General features: G+C 38.6%; 1 protein-coding gene and 1 pseudogene across 1 annotated transcript in view; one reads left to right on the plus strand and one right to left on the minus strand.

Moving 5' to 3' along the window:
- The window catches only part of Erc1 (ELKS/RAB6-interacting/CAST family member 1), a 288,788-nt gene that overhangs the window by 248,421 nt on the left and 22,975 nt on the right, over positions 1-17,392 (minus strand). Inside the window, 1 exon segment of the mRNA XM_076940435.1 lies at positions 15,324-16,148. Within this exon segment, the coding sequence (XP_076796550.1) occupies positions 15,324-15,992 (669 nt within the window). The 5' untranslated portion in view covers positions 15,993-16,148.
- On the plus strand, positions 9,513-10,223 carry LOC117714929 (caspase-6 pseudogene; annotated as a pseudogene).

Raw genomic sequence — 17,392 nt, forward strand, 5'->3', positions numbered from 1 at the left:
AATCCTAAGATAGAAATCATCTCTCCAGTCCCCGAAGACTTCTATTCATTTAAGTCAGCAACGTAAATGGTATCTAGAATGTAAGAGAGTTGCCTTTAAACACATTATTAAAGCCAAGTACAATAGCAAACATGTGCAATCCCAGTACTCTAAAACTTGAGCCAGGAAGATTTCAAGTTCAAAGACTATCCTAGGCTATACAGTGAGATGCCGAAAACCAAAATAAAAATAGTTTTAAAAAACATTTTATAAAATACGAATCACTATGCTAATTTATTTGTAAACAATCTTTCATTCAAGCAGTTTTTGAAATCTGCCCCCTAAAAATTCTCTCCCCTAAAAAAAAAGCCTTACTTTTCTCAAAGAAAAAAGGTGGACTAGTAAGATGGTTGGGTGAATGTGACTGTTTGGTGCCAAGCTCAGTGCATGATCCCAAGAACCCATGATAAAAAAGAATTGACTCCTAAGTTGTCTTCTGACTTCCAAACAAGGGCCATGATACACACAGACACACACAAACCATAAATTAAATCAGCCTATAATCAGTAAATAATTAAAGGTGTAAAAAGAAAAGAAAAAGAAAAAAAGGAAAAGAGATTTGTTTGAATAGCTCCATCTAAATATCCAGTTACTGGAACCTAATATTTTTCCTTCAGACTTAGCACACAAAGTATACCTATTCTATGAAAACAAGAATTTTTTGATTAAAAAAGAGTCACATTAAAAATTTTACTTTCTGGTTACTTCTGAATGTATTTTAATAATATTTTTAGTTTAAGATAATGACTTGGGAGGTATAAACATAATCCTAAAACAAAGATGTTAATTTATGAGGAGGAACAGAAGTTACCTTCTGTTGCAGGATATCTGATCACACTATGAGCCTCGAGATTGTGTTATTTACTTTTAAAAAATAACAATAACCTGTTTCTAGTTGTAGTGTGGCTCAGATCTCAGCACATACCCTTAATCCCTCTGGCTGGAATACGAACACACCCTTAGCACACACCTTTAACCTCAAACAATGAAGTTAAATTAGTTTGTAGAAGGAAGCATCCATATTTAAAAGTGATGTCTGGCTGAGTGACAGACAGAGATTTGACAGAATAGGATATGCCCAACTCTCCTGAGGAGACAGGGAAAGAGAAGCTTCTTAAGAGAGAGCAGTGCAGAAAAAGGAGGAAGGAGACGACAGTCTTACCCGGGACAGTTTTATAGACACAGGTTGAAGAGAGGATGAACCAACGAATGAAAGGGAGCCAAAAGATTAGAACAGATTCGCCAGAATCAGTCTGAGGCCACGCAGAGCAATTTGGGGGGAGAGAAAGCACATTGAATCAGTCAGCTTGGAGAGGAGTTTGAAACAGAACAGCTGAGTTGAACCAGCCAGCCAAAGATCAGAAAGAACTAGGAAGGTGTGAGCTTATTCAGCAGTAAGTCTCAGACGCTGAAAACATTCTAGACCTAGATAAAATTGTATGGAAGTTAGAAGGTTCCAGAACTAGGCCTAGGTTAACAGACTGAGGCAGTAAGCCTCAGAGACAACAATTACTATGGGAGAATAAAAGTTACTTTTACAGCCTTTCTCCAAATTGATAACTTATTATCCTAATGATATAAAAACTGAAGTCTTTCATGATTCAGAAATTATATATTTATTGTTCAAAAGTGCAGTAAGTAGAACATTACCAGGTACAGCCGGGCAGTGGTGGTGCATGCCTTTAATCCCAGCACTTGGGAGGCAGAGGCAGGTGGATTTCTGAGTTTGAGGCCAGCCTGGTCTACAGAGTGAGTTCCAGGACAGCCCGGGCTATACAGAGAAACCCTGTCTCAAAAAACCAAAAAAAAAAAAAAAAAAAAAAAAAAAAAAAAAAAAAAAAGAACATTCCCAGGTACAACAACTCAATCAACAAAACTCTGGGGAAAACCCATAGAGTTAAATAAAAATTAACCAAATGTTTTGCATATCATTAAGTAATGAATGTTGAATGCAAGTCTTCTGTAGTAACTGTAAGCAATTATAAGATTCCTTCCTCTTTTCTAAAAGTCAGTGTGGAAGACAGACCATATAGAACTGTGGCAACACACAGCTAGTTCTGGACTAGAACATTTTGTAGTGCTGTCTTGGACAGCATACTATCTCTTATCCTCAGTTGCTACCATAGGGATCTAATATCTTGTCTGACCTCCACAGGTTCTCAACACACATATGGTATACATATATACATGCAATCAATACACCCATATAAAAAAACAAAATGAATAAATCTAAAATATTAAAATAATTATTGAAAAAACTGATTTTTAAAAAGTATCACTAAATGCAAGACTACCTTAAAGTTTACTGACTTTCAAAATAGTTTATATATAATAAATTCACAATAGACACTATCTACACCTCATACAGAGCACAAAAAACAGAGCCTGTTTCTTTGTGGACACTATAACATGTCAATAAAGCATGCTCTATAAAGGTCATAGGCACTCTTTATCAACTTCCTGTGCAAGCACAGATAGCTTATGAATAAGTTCAAATGTTCCAATAAAGTTTTAGAAACACTGAACTTTCATACAATCTTCATGTCACAAATTTGGTTTTTCAGCCAATTAAACATGAAACCAATTCTTAGTTTGCAAAGTACAAATCTTCCCGCCCAGGGAGGTGGGCACTGAGTATAATCTGAAGGACTTCTATTACATATCAATGCTTCCCAAAGTTAGTCCACAACCAAATTCCCACCAAGCCCTCAGAAAATTTTTAATTAAAGGTATTTAGTGTGTGTATGAGAAAAAGAGAAAGGGGAAAGGAGGCAGGGAGGGAGGAAAGAGGGAGTGGGGGTAGGGAAAGAGAGAGAAAGAGAAGAGAGAGAGGGAGGGAGGGAGGGAAAGAGGGGAGGGAGGGAGGGAGGGAGGGAGGGGGAAGGGAGGGAGGGGGAGAGGGAGAGGATGAGAACACAGGCATGTGCACAGAAATGAGCAAGCCAGCTCATTCATGCCACCCCATCCATTTTGGAGTCAGAGGAAAACCTGTAGGAATCAATTCTTTTCTTTTCACCAAAGATGGACTCAAGTTATTAAATTTTGCAGCAAGTGCTTTTATCCACGGAGCCACTATCTTCCTGGCCACCATATTAAAAGCTACTTTCTTGCAAAGAACCATCCTTTATTCAATTCTAATTTTTTAATATTACTATCTTTTCTTTTGTAAATAACAGTAAATGTTTCTATTTGACAAGTTCTGATCATTATTCCCTATTTCTTCCTACTTTGTAAGTTTTTACTGCTATGTATAATTAGTCCAGAACCAGAGAATGGGCCTGTTAGATAAGGGAGCTTATCACCAAGCTTGGTGACCTGAGTTTGAGTCCTGTAACACACATGGAAGAAAGAGAAAATCAACTGCCCCAGAGTGTCCTCTGGCTTCCACATGCACAGCATGCACAGCACATATGTACATATGAAGAAGATAAATAAGTGCGTATTTTTTTTAAAAAGACTTATTTATTTTATATATGTGAGTACATTGTCGCTTTCTTCAGACACACCAGAAGAAGGCATCTGATCAATCCCATTACAGATGGTTGTGAGCCACCACGTGGTTGCTGGGAATTGAACTCAGGACCTCTGGAAAAGCAGTCGGTGCTCTTAGCTGCTGAGCCATCTCTCCAGCCCATAAGTGCATATTTTTAAAGATGTTTAGGGCTTGGGGATTTAGCTCAGTGGTAGAGTGCTTGCCTAGCAAGTGCAAGGTCCTGGGTTCAGTCCTCAGCTCTGAAAAAAAAAAAAAAAATGACAAAATAAAGATGTTTAACTCAAGTCTAGGGATTGTTAATCCAATGCTTTCTGCCTAACTGAAACAAGGGCAGTGGGCGGAGCACAGCAGTTAGGAGCATAGACAGTTCTTCCAGAAGACCAGAGTTAAGTACAATGTCGGGTGCTCACAACCTCCAGTAACTCAACTCCTGCAGAGCCAGCTCCTGTGGCCTCTGGGGGCTCCTGCACTAGTGTGTATGTATCTACACACACGGAAATGTATTCTTAAGAAAAAAGAGAGAAGAAAGCACTGCTGTAATAATGAGCCTGCCCATAGAGACCAACTATATAAGCTACCCCACTTACATTTCCAACAGCTCAACAACTCCCTAGCCTCTAACTTCTCAATGTGAACCCCTTCTGAAGGGAGAGATCCTGTCATATTCCTAATTCTACTCTTGGAATTTCTTCTAAAATTAAAATGTGAATGACTTTTAGTCAGTCTTGAATTTAAGGAGTACTTTCTTTAAAAGTTTTTTTAGCAATTATTTTAATTTTTAATTTATTTTATTTTGTGTATGGGTGTGTTGATTGCATGTATATATGTACACTACACGTGTGTTGGATACCTGTGGAGTTCAGACAAGATATTATATCTCTTGAAACTGGAGTTAGGGATGTGAGCCACCATGTGGGTGCTACGAACTGAACTCAGGGCCTCTGCAAGAGCACCAAGTGCTCTTAACAACTGGGACATCTCTCCAGCCCTAATAAACATTTCACTCTGTTGTGCTTAAGTAAAAAGACCAAAAACACACCTTAGTTCACTTTGTTACCAGGTAAATATCTGTTATTAACCAGAAATAAAACGTATACAAAATCCACGTCCCTCTGTGAATTTTCAGTTGCTTCATCTATAAATGCAGACAGTATCACTTATCTACAGGACTGCTGTAAAGATTAGAAATAATACACCTGCTCAACAAGAGGAAACCATGCCTGGTCCTGGAAACTCACCCAACAGTCCAGACTTGTACGGTCTGGATCTTGGACACACCAAACTTTACTAAACCAGCATTACTCCCAGTCACATTCTAAATATTTGACCTTATGCCCACAGGTTAAATGTGCTTCTCACTCCTCATCACAGGAACTTACATTTGAAACAGGCAAGACTATTAAAGCAAATCACAACCAATAAAAATGCAGAAAACAAGAGATTCTGTGGTGCCTTGTCCCAGCTGCTACATCTACAGCACAAATCCTGAACCTAAGGCTCTGGGATTACTGAGAAAATGAAAGCAGAAAGATTGCAAAAAGCCAGACAAACAGAAGTTGCTGTGAAATGTAAACATGTAAAAATGTGAGAGCCCACACCCACTAGGTTCCATCAACATGGCTGCCCAAGCAAGATCTAAACACTGATAACACCAGTGGACACGAACATCAAGGGGGAAATCTTATGGAGCCTCAATTCTTGACAAAGAACTACAGACAATGGGGAATATAGAAAATAATAAAAATGGTCTCCATCAGGCAAGGGCTCCCTAATTGGTTATCCAATACCAAGTAGCCAGCTCAGATCATATACATACAGAGAACATTGTTTGGACTGAGCAGATTGCATATATGGAGAACTAAAGAAAGAAGCCATGAATTTGACAGAGAGTAAGAGGAAGGTATATGGGAGGGACTGAAGGAAGGAAAAGAGAAATGTAACTTTCAAAAAATGTTAAAGAATGTATAGAAAAGCATTGAGAGGGGCTGAAGTGCCTGTCAGCCAAGCCACATCCCAAGCACTCATTAAAAGCTGAGATAGGAGCAATGGGCAGAGCAGTCCTAAGCAGACAAATGGATCCCAGAGCTCAGGGGCCAGAGAGGCTAGCTGAGTGGAGAAAGTCTAGGTCCAATGAAAGACCTTGCTACAACAAAGTGAGGTGAAGGGCCAGAAATCTGACTGCAGGTAAGGGCATGTGCCACCAAGCCTGAAGACCTCAGTTCATCCCCAGACACCACATGGTAGAAGGAAAGAACCAATTCCTACAACTTGTCCTCTGGCCACTACACATGCATTGTGTCATGTGTCAATCCAGAAAGGAAATAAATAAAAACTTAAAAATAAAGTGGAGAACAATTGAAAAAGACATCATTCTCAATCTTTGGTATTCACATAAAAGCACACACATGTGCAAGGAGGTACACGTGAACACACCCATACATCACACACACCAAAACAAAAAGTATCCACTGTGCTCTACATGCACAGCCTCTATAATAGCTATTAGTAGCAGCTGACAACAGTACATTACAAGAACATTGCAGAGGATACATAAAAATCAACATGTCAGATGTAATACCAGTTGTAATATAAATGAAACAAATAACTAGAATAATATGAGCAAAATGTATCTTTCAATGAGATGCATTTATATAAGGATAAATTTTTAAATTTAAAAAAATTTAGCAAAATTTTTTGTAAGAAATTAAAAACAAAAGACAATACAAAATGTAAGAGTTTAAAATGGCAGATTAAATATAAGCACTGAATGTTGACTAAAGAAATCTCCACTGCCTTAAGGGGGTTAAGTTTTCTTCACACAAGAACACATGGTTATAAGTATTTACCATGTTTTGTTCCTAAATAACTGGCCAGAAATTCCTTACCACAGGAGGGGGTGGAGGGAGGCTAGAACATGACACTTTTTTTTTTTCAAGAGTATTGCATTCCTTTTGGGAAAGGACTCTATAATTCACAGATGAGTCATTATGGAAATAAGAATGTTAAATAATGAACATCACTGTAACTGAAAACTCTGCAAACTAATTACTCTACTCGAAGTTCCCAGTAGCTCCTCCAGGAATATTAAGGCTGATTTGCTATCCACATTAGTTATCTCCCATGTTTATTACACGTTGTGACCCACTTCCTAAAAGCCCTTATAGGTCCCATGCTACCGACTGCCTTGTAGCAGCAGATTATAAGGTACATTTGTACTTAAAAAATACATAAAATTTATATTCATGTAATGTTTAACTTTCAATCAACTAACATTTATTGCATATTTATGCAATGATCTTACCCACATTTTTTTTTAATTTTCTTTTCTTTTGAGACAGGGTCTCACTATGTGGATAGCTCTGGCTATCCTGAAACTTGCTCTCTAGACCAGGCTGGCCTCCAACTCAGAAATCCATGTGCCTCTGCCTCCCAAGTGCTGGGATTAAAGACATGCAAAACCATGTTCAGCCTCTTGCCCACAGTTTTACACATACTACTTCCTTTAATGTCACTTAAATATTGCAGCAAATAAAATGTATTATCCTCACTTAAGAAGGTTCAGGGAGATGATTCATCAGATAAAAGGTATCTATGGATCAAGTCTGACCAACCTGAGTTTGGAACCCATGTAAAAACGACAGCAGATGTAGTGGTAGGCATGGAGAACCCTAGCACTCTATGTAAAATGAGCGGCAGAGACAGGACAATCAGCTGGAAGCCCACATATGAAGCAAGCATACATACAGAGCACAGCACAGAGACTTAGAGACAGAGATCATGAGACCCCTGAAAACAACGGAGAAGGAAGAGATGACCTACAAGAAGCCATCCCCTGACCTCCACACATAGCACAGTATGTGCATGTCTGTGCTCTTGCTCACATGAACATACACAAAATAAGTAAATAAATCCTTAAAAACAGAACTAGTGAAACTTACAAGAAGACTGTACTTTACATGTAAAGGCTGATTTTTATCAACGTTTACATCAACCCCAAAGAGAATTTCAACAGCCAAGCCATGTATTTATCACGCTTAGGAGTGCCAACCTCATTTTCTGAATAATTCTTAAATTGGAAGCAGTGCAATTTAGTGAATGAGAGCTCAGAGAATCCCACTAACATAACTGACAGAAACACAGCTATAGGCTTAACTCAACAATGGCTCAGGACTCTGTAAACTTAATAGACAAGAGAAAACCTAACTTGATCTCTTAGGTATAGACTGGGGTAACACAAAGGAAGGATTTTTTGTTGTTGTTGTTTTTAACTTTGTTGTTGGGTTTTGGTTTTTTGTTTTGTTTTGTTTTTTTGGTTTTTTTTTGAGGCAGAATCTCATTGCATAGCTCTCATTCTGTAGACCTGAACACACAGAGACCCACCTGCCTCTGCCTCTGCTGGGATTAAAGGCTTGAGCCAATACACCCAGCTTTATGGGAGATTTTCAATGAACATTACTGCAAATAACAGAGAAGTCAAAATATTTAATTTGTATTAAGGACTAACCTTCTGATTTCAGAAAGAAAAAAAAATGAGTATTTTTTGAGATACACAGGGCAGTACAAAGTCAGTTTATAAAAACATTTCTAATTTTGTTTGTAGAGGAAAAACAGAACATTTCCCATACAAAGCTGTTTCCACACTGAAAGTAAATTTTCTGCAATATTTCTTTTTTTTTTCTTCAGAAATTTTCTCCCAGCTCATCATACAAACAAAACAAATTCTAATGTACCTGTTAACTAAAATGAAAGACTAGGAGAAAACTATCACAAAAAAAAAAAAAAAACCCAGAATGAAAAATGACCTTCAGAAATTTTCAGAGATTCTCAAATTTCCTACCATTAAAGAGAATAATTTATTAAACCAAAACACAAAAACTATCTGAATGAAAAAAACCCTATATACAGCACTGCCGTCTACTGGCTCCTCATCATCATCACTGCTCAGGGCGTGGGCACACACCAGCCTCAACTTCAGTGTCCCTAAAAAAACACAGTAAGCTCTCCAATGTTAACACCACTCTTATTATCACATCCACATCTAAGTACCTAAAGTCACACCCATTGGTCACATTATTTCCAAAAGCATATGAAAAACCTATATTCAAATATACATGAAATAAGTAAAATAAGTAAATTCACCGTTTCTTACTTTAATCTGGTTCTAATCTGAGTCCTCTATTGTTAATAATGGAAGAAACACTTCCCTCTTGCTATCAGTCCTTGACCAAAGAGTTCTTCAAAACAAGAGTTCTCACAAATGTGCACTTCCTCTGCACAGGTTTGTCTGCCATCTCTCCTCCCATCACCTCCACCACCAGCAACAAAGGCTGCTCTTCAATAGCATTTATGTCACTCATCCCATTGTTCAAGAGCTCCCCAGACCAAGTTACTACCACTTTCTTCAAATTCTTCCTCTCAAAAATCAGATTAAGAAACAAACAAACAAAAAAATAATATACTTGCAAGGGAAAACTCTATTATATCTCAATAAAGCTGTCACAAAGTGGGGGTGGAAGTGGGACTAACAAGATAGAGCAAAGGCACCTGACACAACACTGGTGGACCTGGGTTCATTTCCTAGGCCTCACATGGTGGAAAAAGAGAACCAACTCCAAGTTGTTCTCTGCCCTCTACACACATGCTGTGGCAAGTGTGTGCCCATATACACACAAATGCATATTTACAAAGAAAATAGTAAAATTAAAGTTATATATGGGAGGAAAGAGGTAGGTGTAGGAAGAGGCAAACTTCTATTTATCCACAAGTATGCCTTTATTTCACTCAGGCATACTTAAGAACAGAGAATGCACACAGCTGTCAAAGGCCTAGCTGGCCTCCACGGGCACTTCCGAAGAGGGTGAGGCATTACCCTCTAACTACCTGATACCTCCATCACATAGATAAAGCTTTTTAAGAAAATACACTCTGGAGATTGCTCCAGTAATCTAAGAATAAAATATGACAGAAGTGAGAGTAAAATATGACAGAAACAGATGCCTTCTCCAAAAGGGAAATGTTTGACCTGGCAGAACAGTACAATACAGACTACAAGAGGTGAACTGCCCTAATCTTCAATCATGAGAGCTTCTTCTGACACTTGACACTCCCACAGAGGAGGGGACCAGTACACAATGGCACTGACAGGGACAACCTGACTGGAAAGTTTTCAGATCTAGGACTTGAAGTGAAATGTTTTAATGATCTCAAAAAACAAGAAATACTGCTCAAAATTCATGAGGTATCAACCTCAAGCCACGCAGATGCTGATGGCTTCCTGTGTCTTCCTGAACTATGTGTGAAGGCAACCACATTTATGCATATGATGCCAACATGAAAGTCCAAGACTGACTGGTTTATTCAAAGGAGACAAGTGTGAGAACCTGATTAGAAAGCCCAAGATGTTTATCATCCAGGCGTGTTGGAACCAACACGATGTGCCTGAGTTCATCCGGACATCGCGGATCATCAGAAAGACTGGCTGGTCCACAGGGTAACCCAGGTGCACACTGTTGTCTCAGTGTACTCAGAAGTCCTCAGAGTGTTACTCAGTTGCAGAGGGCAATTTCTCTCACCTAGAAAACCCTCATCTCACCTAGAATGGCTCATGGTACATTCAGGATTTGTTCGAGAGGTTGGCAAGATTATCAGCAGCTCCTTGGAGGTCAAGGTGAATAGAAAGGTCTCTCAGTGATGCACAGATCCAGGTCAACTGGCTTTGTCTCAATGCTAAAAAGCTGCGTTTTTGTCCCTAATCTACTAAGTAGAGTCATTTGTCTTATCTACATACATTTCACACACATTTCCATTTTATAATAAAGCAGTTATCAGTCTGTTAAGTCTTTAATCCACCTATATAAAATGTTTCAAGGTTTAAAATGCCATAGAAAAGTGCTATTTTGTATTTGTTAATTTTTTAACACATTGGATATAATAAAAGGGCTAAAACCCAGAAATTCCCAGGAACTTAGTATGCATAGATTCTATCAGCACTCAGTACATTGCTAGTACATTGCTAGTACATTGCTAGTAGTTTGCCTTAAATTTCGTGACAGTATTTTATATAAAGTTTATTGTACAGTGTTTTAAAAGATTTTTGAAACTCAAGAATGAAATTGTTTTCATTTAATAAGTATCTAAAACTCAGAGCTGAAGTTCCAGGGAATCCAATGACTTCCACAGGTACCAGGCACACATGTGGTTCGTGTGTGTGTGTGCGCGCGCCCGTACCCGTGCATGCATATGCATGTTTTACATATATTCATACACACTCACAAACAGAAATAACTTGAATTTAGTCCCTGAAATACACATGACAGAAGAATACTGACTTCCAAAACTAAATAAATGAGTGTGAAAGTGGGAGGGGCTTTTAAGAAGAAAAGATTACTATAGTTAGAGCTAGAGAAAGGTTCAGTGATAAAATGCTTGCCTAGCACATAAAAAGCTGGTGGTCTACTCTGATCCTGAGTACTGCAAAAAATAAAAATTACTCTGACTAAAGATTAAATGTATTTTCTGATTCTTTTTGCCAAAAGAGAATAAAAAGTGAGTCTTCCAAATCACATTTAAGCTGCTGTTTTGAAAATTCATGATAAATTAGCAAACACTTAAAAACAATTCTGTTCTCCTATAAAGAAACCACTAACAGGTTATAATTAAGTGGTACAGACCTTGTTAAGCATGAACAAGGCCCTGGTATTCAATGCCTAATAGAAAATCAAAAGCTGGTATAGTGAGGCCCTATCTGAGAAAACCAAAAAACTAAAATTAAATTTTAAAAAGATTTCCACACTAGATTGCAACATGAATTCCAGAGGAGAAAGAGTAGACTGAAAAATTCCAATTCTTTGGAAAATAAGATTCCTACAAGTAAACCATGTCAGAAATGTATGCAACTTTATTTGATTCACTGAATTATTTTCCAACTATCCTGCTACAACCCAAGTAAATAAAGATAACTCTACAAGAAGAAATGCCCCATATTCCTTTATATATTTCTATTCATGCAAAGGCCTAATAAATAAAACTAAACGCCTATGCTAGGGGTATAGTTCAGTGGTAGAGCATTTGTTTATCATGTAGAAGACCTTGGGTTCAATCTTCAGCCCCTCAAAATAAAGGAAAAGCAGCCAATTCCAAAAAGAATAAATATTCTAAGTAAAAAGAAAACATCAGCGCTAGCAAGACAGTTCAGGAGGCAAAAGAATTTATCTCCTGAGCCTGAGGGTGATCCTCAGAACCCACCGTGGAAGAAAACCTGTTCCCAAAGCTGTCCTCAGGCCTTCACACAAGCACCACAGCACAGGCATGTCTAAACACACACAAATACAATTTAAGCACAAAGGAAAATGAAGAATTAAAGGTGCTTCATTTGCCACCCTACAATATTAAACAGAATATTCTATTCAAACAAAATTTTAATGAAAGAGCATTAAAATAATTATTTACTGTGTGTAAGTACATGTTCATGTGTTTACATGAATGTGCAGGTATGTGAACTTGCAAATATGCGCACTTACAGTTGTGCGTTCATGTAGAAGCTAAATCTTGATGTCAGATGCCTTCCAGAATCACTCTCCATCTCTGGTTACACCTGGAACTTGAGGATGCCACAAGACTAGCTGGTCAGCAACTGCTGGGATCCTCCTATCTCCTTGTGGGCTAGAATTACAGATGCAGATCACCATGCCCAGCTGTTACATGGGACACAGGGATCAAACTCAGGTCCTCCCACTGGCACTTTACCAACTGAGCCATCTTCTCAGCCATAAAATAATTATTCTTAAAATAAGCATACAACTAAATTCAACACCCAGAACTCTTACAAGACATAATCAAGAAAGAAGTACAAGGGACTGGAGAGACAGTTCAGTGGCTAAGCACATGGCTATTCTGTTCTAGAGGTCCTTAGTTCAATTCCCAACAACTGTCACTGCTTAAAACCATGTCTAATGGGATCTGATGCCCTCTTCTGGTATTCAGGCTTACATGTAGACAAAACACTCTGTGTGTGTGTGTGTGTGTGTGTGTGTGTGTGTGTGTGTGTGTGTGTACACAAATAAACCTTTTTTTAAAGTACAATAGCTGGTGAAAATAAAATCTGAAAATGTAACTTATCCAAAAAGCTTCACTAGCTCTGTAACTACACAAAGCCCATATAAGATTTTCATTCTTCCCTATCAAGCTTACACTAAAGTCTTAGTCACAAATTCTTTAGAAGAAAAGGTCTTCTTTGACCATATATGTATGTTTCTCTCTCTCTCTCCCTCCCTCTCTCTCTCTCTCTCTCTCACTCACACACACACACACACACACACACACACACACTACTCTTAATCAACAACTATTTGAAAGCGACATAAAACACCTGAGAAGTTTTATCTTAGACACAAGCTTCTAGAAGTCATAATAATGAGCCATGCCTACCAAGCAATCCTAAGCAAATATGTCTCTATACTGATAGGATTCTGGACCCAGCTCAATCAGATCAAACATTTTAAATGGTCCAAAATCCCCAGGCTCAAACAGAAATACAGAAATGTATTTAATTGCTATAAATTCTAATGAACCAGTCTTCTTCAGAAATGAAAGATGTCTGACCCCTGGGAGCTAAGAGGAGGATAATGAATGCACTATTTAATTAGGGGCCCACTGCTAGTTGACTATAATCTATTAATTAGCATCCTCTGTGTCTGTATCTCACTGTACTGTCTTTAAAATTGCACCCTTTGTTTTTGGGACTGAAGTTACACAATTTTAGAATTCTGTGGTAATTACAGTGGGTGCAAGAAGAATGTATCTGCCAGCACTGGTGTTTAATTAGGGAATGGGGTGGACCCAGATAAAGCAGTGTTCACCATCTTCAGCACATAATGGTTTCCTTGGCATGAAAAACCTGTAGACTGTTTCTTTCCCAGAAAAATACTAAGTACCCATAATTGTCTTCTCAGAAGATTAAATATTTTGCCTTTGAATGTAACATGGTAACTGGAAAAAGAATACTGAAATGATTTCTCTCCTGATCCCCATACTCCCTTAACATATACACAAAAGAAAATGCTTGATTTATTTCAAAATCAAAAAAATGTGCCAATAACTTTTTTCCTCAATAAACATTTCCAGATCACTTTCAACAAAACTACCTTATTGGTGGCTATGTTTTCAGCAAGACATGTTGATGATTAGGTAATTCAACAGTGTATTTGGTAATGCCAGATCTGTTTTTAATTTATGTACTGAGTGATCAAGACAGACTGAGAGACAATGAATCTACTCTTGAAAAGACCAGTTTGGGGCTGGTGGTCAGGCAAGCTAACATGAAACTAAGCACTTAGGGGTGGAAGCAGAAGAGTTCCAGACCAGCCTACTCCACACAGTGAAATAAGAGACGAGTGCTGAATTGACTTCAATTGTTTTTAAAAATATGAGCCTTTTACTTACTTACTTGGGTATACCAATGAATATTTTTTATTGAGGTGACTTATAAAAATATGGGTGAGGGGAGCCAAGCACAGTGGCCCACGCCTTTAATCCTAGCACTCAGGAGGCAGAGGCAGGCAGATCTTTGTGAGTTTTAGGCCAGCCTGGTCTACAGAATGAGTTCCAGGACAGCCAGGGTTACTCAAAGAACCCTGTCTCAAAATCCAAAACATTCAAGCAAGCCAACAAAATATCCTGCTCTTATGGGGCTGGAGAGATGGCTCACCAGTTAAGAGCACTAGCTGCTCTTCCAGAAGATCCAGGTTCAAATCCCAGCACCCATATGGCAGCTCACAACTGTCTATAACTCCAATTCCAGAGGATCTGACACCCTCAAACAGACATACAAGGAGACAATACATAACACCAATGCAAATAAAATATAGGATATGATTAAGGGGTTACTTACAGAGGCAGAGATGACTCAAATGCAACTGTAGCACCAAAAAGCCTACTCCCTTTGCTTGTTTTTGTTTTGTTTTTCAAGAGAGGATTTCTCTGTGTAGTGCTGCTTGCCTTAGAACTCTAGACCAGGCTGGCCTAGGACTCACAGAGATCTACCTTCCTCTGCCTCCTGAGTGCTGGGATTAAAGGTGCCGCTACCACCACCACCTCCTGGTTAAAAGCCCACTCCAATACTGGTGATGACAATCTGAAGGCAGCGAGACAGGTCCAAGAATCTCCTACCACAGGCTAGGAAAATGCTCTTCCTTTGAACTGTATCTGCAGTCCTGTGTTTGATTGTTTCTAACTTTGAGACAAAGTCTCAATATGTAACCCCAAGTTAGCCCTGAATTCACTACCTAAGCAGTCCTCAAGATTTTTCCTTTTCCTTTTTTTTTTTTTTTTGGGGGTGGGGGCGTGGGGGGGAGCAGGGGAGCTTTTTGCTTTTTGACCTTTTTTTACACAGAGTTTCTCTGTGTAGCCTTGGCTGTCCTGGAACTTGTTCTATAGACCAGGCTGACCTCCCAAGTCACAGAGATCCACCTACTTCGGCCTCCTGAGTGCTAAAATCAAAGGTGTGCACCACTACTGTCCAGCTTAAGTTTTGTTGTTGTTGTTGTTGTTGTTATTGCTTTGTGGTTGGTTTTTTTTTTTTTTAATTCATGTGTGTGAGTGTTCTGTACCATGTACAGGACTAGATCTGAAAAAGGCTAAGAAAGTAGAAACAGAATTCTAAAGTAAAAAAGGATAAATAGAAAATAAAGAAACAAAGATGGGGGAAATCTAAGACAGGCTGAAAAAGGAATGCCTCGTTTTATCTATATACGTGGATTCAGCCCATAAAGATAAATGTATAAATGAAACTAACCTGGTTTTCTTCCTGCACAACTCGGTACTGCTCCTTCCAAATGGTGATTTTGGAAGCTTCATCTTTTCTCAAGGCCCGCTCTTTCTTCAGCTCTGGGCTCCAGAAGGTCTTGATGCTATTCATTGAAGAACTTAATTTGCTCTCCTTTACTTCCACATCTTTCCTCAAAAGATCATTTTCTCGTAATACTTCCTTCAGCTGTGTCTGCAGATCCATGATGGTGTTATCTCTTGCCTGACGAAGAGAGTGAGGTACAGTGGATGCCATACTAACAGGAGGGAGGTGATGTTCTCCAAATGCTATGGTATCACTAGCAACCCCACTGCTTGCTATGTTGGGGCTACTGCCCATAGCAGTCATCCTAACACCATAAGGCAGGCGTCCTCCAGAACGGCCAAGTGTCATGGTGCTTTTAGGTGTTTCTGCACCCACATTTTCATGGTCACTTAGGTACATAGGGCCAGATGTAGCATAGGCAGCATTTAAGGACTGTATATTCTCCATCGAAAGTGTTTTCCCACTGCCACCTCCAACACTGTTTCCAGAACTCCCTCCTGTACTATTTGTTCGCCGATGACCTAAGCGAGGGGACCGAGGAAGCCGCGGTGACCGCCCAGGACTCTGGCTGCTTGGTTCCACTTTCCCCACTGACCGAGCACTTCCATACATGGTTGCAGGGTGAACTTAAGTGCCAGAAATGGTATAAAGCAGAAAACAACAATGCAATTCCGTGAGGTTTCTCTATGGCTATAAAGTCAGCTTAAGGCTATCAGAAACAGCAGGTCACCAGTTGTCCAATCTTGAAGAAATTATTTTATGCCATATCTGTAATGAAAAGATTGCACATTAAATATTCCAATGGTAAATACTTTTCTCAGAAGTGTTGTTACCTTTATTTGTGGAAGAGTCTCTTTTCATTAAGTATTCTTATGATTTTAAAATCAGATTACTCATAATATAATGTTTTTCTAACTAAAAACAAGAGTATCAACTGATAATTACCAGGTGACACATTATTTGAATAACAGAACTCAGGATATTACATAAGATCAATGCAGAAATATCAATACTTGGATACATTATCAGAATCAATAAAAGAACTTAATGCATTAGTCAGACATAAGCTTATTATATAAATATTAATACTTTGACACATTATTAAAACTAGTAACAGCTAAATTTCCATAAGATCAGTATTTAAATATCAATACTTTCATACACATTGGGAATAACAATTAGAAAATGTAGCTTTCAAGGTTAAGGTTAGGGAGATGGATCAGTATTTAAAGTGCTTGCCATACAAGGATGAGAACACTTGGTCACATCCCCAGAAATGAGGTAGAACTGAAGGCAATAGCATGCATCTGAAATCTCAGTGCTCCTATGAAGAGATGGGAGGCAGAAAAGAAAAAATTCCCAGAAGCTCATGGGCCAGCTAAAGAAGACCCCGTTTCAAGCAAGGTGAAGTCCAGGACCAACACCTGAGGCTGACCACTGCCAACACTCAAACACATATCATAAACACACACACACACACACACACACACACACACACACACAGGGGGTGGAGGGTGAGAAGAAATAGCTCTGGGTTCATCCCAGAACTATATTGATGGATGCTGCAGCACACACATGCCAATAATTGCAGCAGAAGAGGGAAAGGTCATCTTCGTCCAGAGCTGCATTTCACATACACAAGACCCTAATCAAAAAATAAAAATTACGTCCTATTAACAGCAACAAACCTATAAAAAGTACCTTAAACCTAACAAAAATGTTCAAACATTTAAAACTCTACTAGAAGACATAAAATAATACCTCAATAATAAAAAAATAAATAAGTAAAAAGTTACCCATGCTGTGAAGGTTATCTGTTCTTCACTCAGTTCATTAACAAAATCCCAGTAAATTTTCAGGTAATTCAAAAATGCTGACTCTAAATTTCAAATGGAAGACTAAAAGTACAATAGCCAGCTCAAGAGGAATCAGAGACCTCTGACCTCTGTGGTACCTGCATTCATGTGCATATAACTTATAACACATACACATAATTAAAATAATAAAAATAA

The sequence above is a fragment of the Arvicanthis niloticus genome, chromosome 9 (genome assembly GCF_011762505.2).
Source record: "Arvicanthis niloticus isolate mArvNil1 chromosome 9, mArvNil1.pat.X, whole genome shotgun sequence".
NCBI classification, from domain to species: Eukaryota; Metazoa; Chordata; class Mammalia; order Rodentia; family Muridae; genus Arvicanthis; species Arvicanthis niloticus.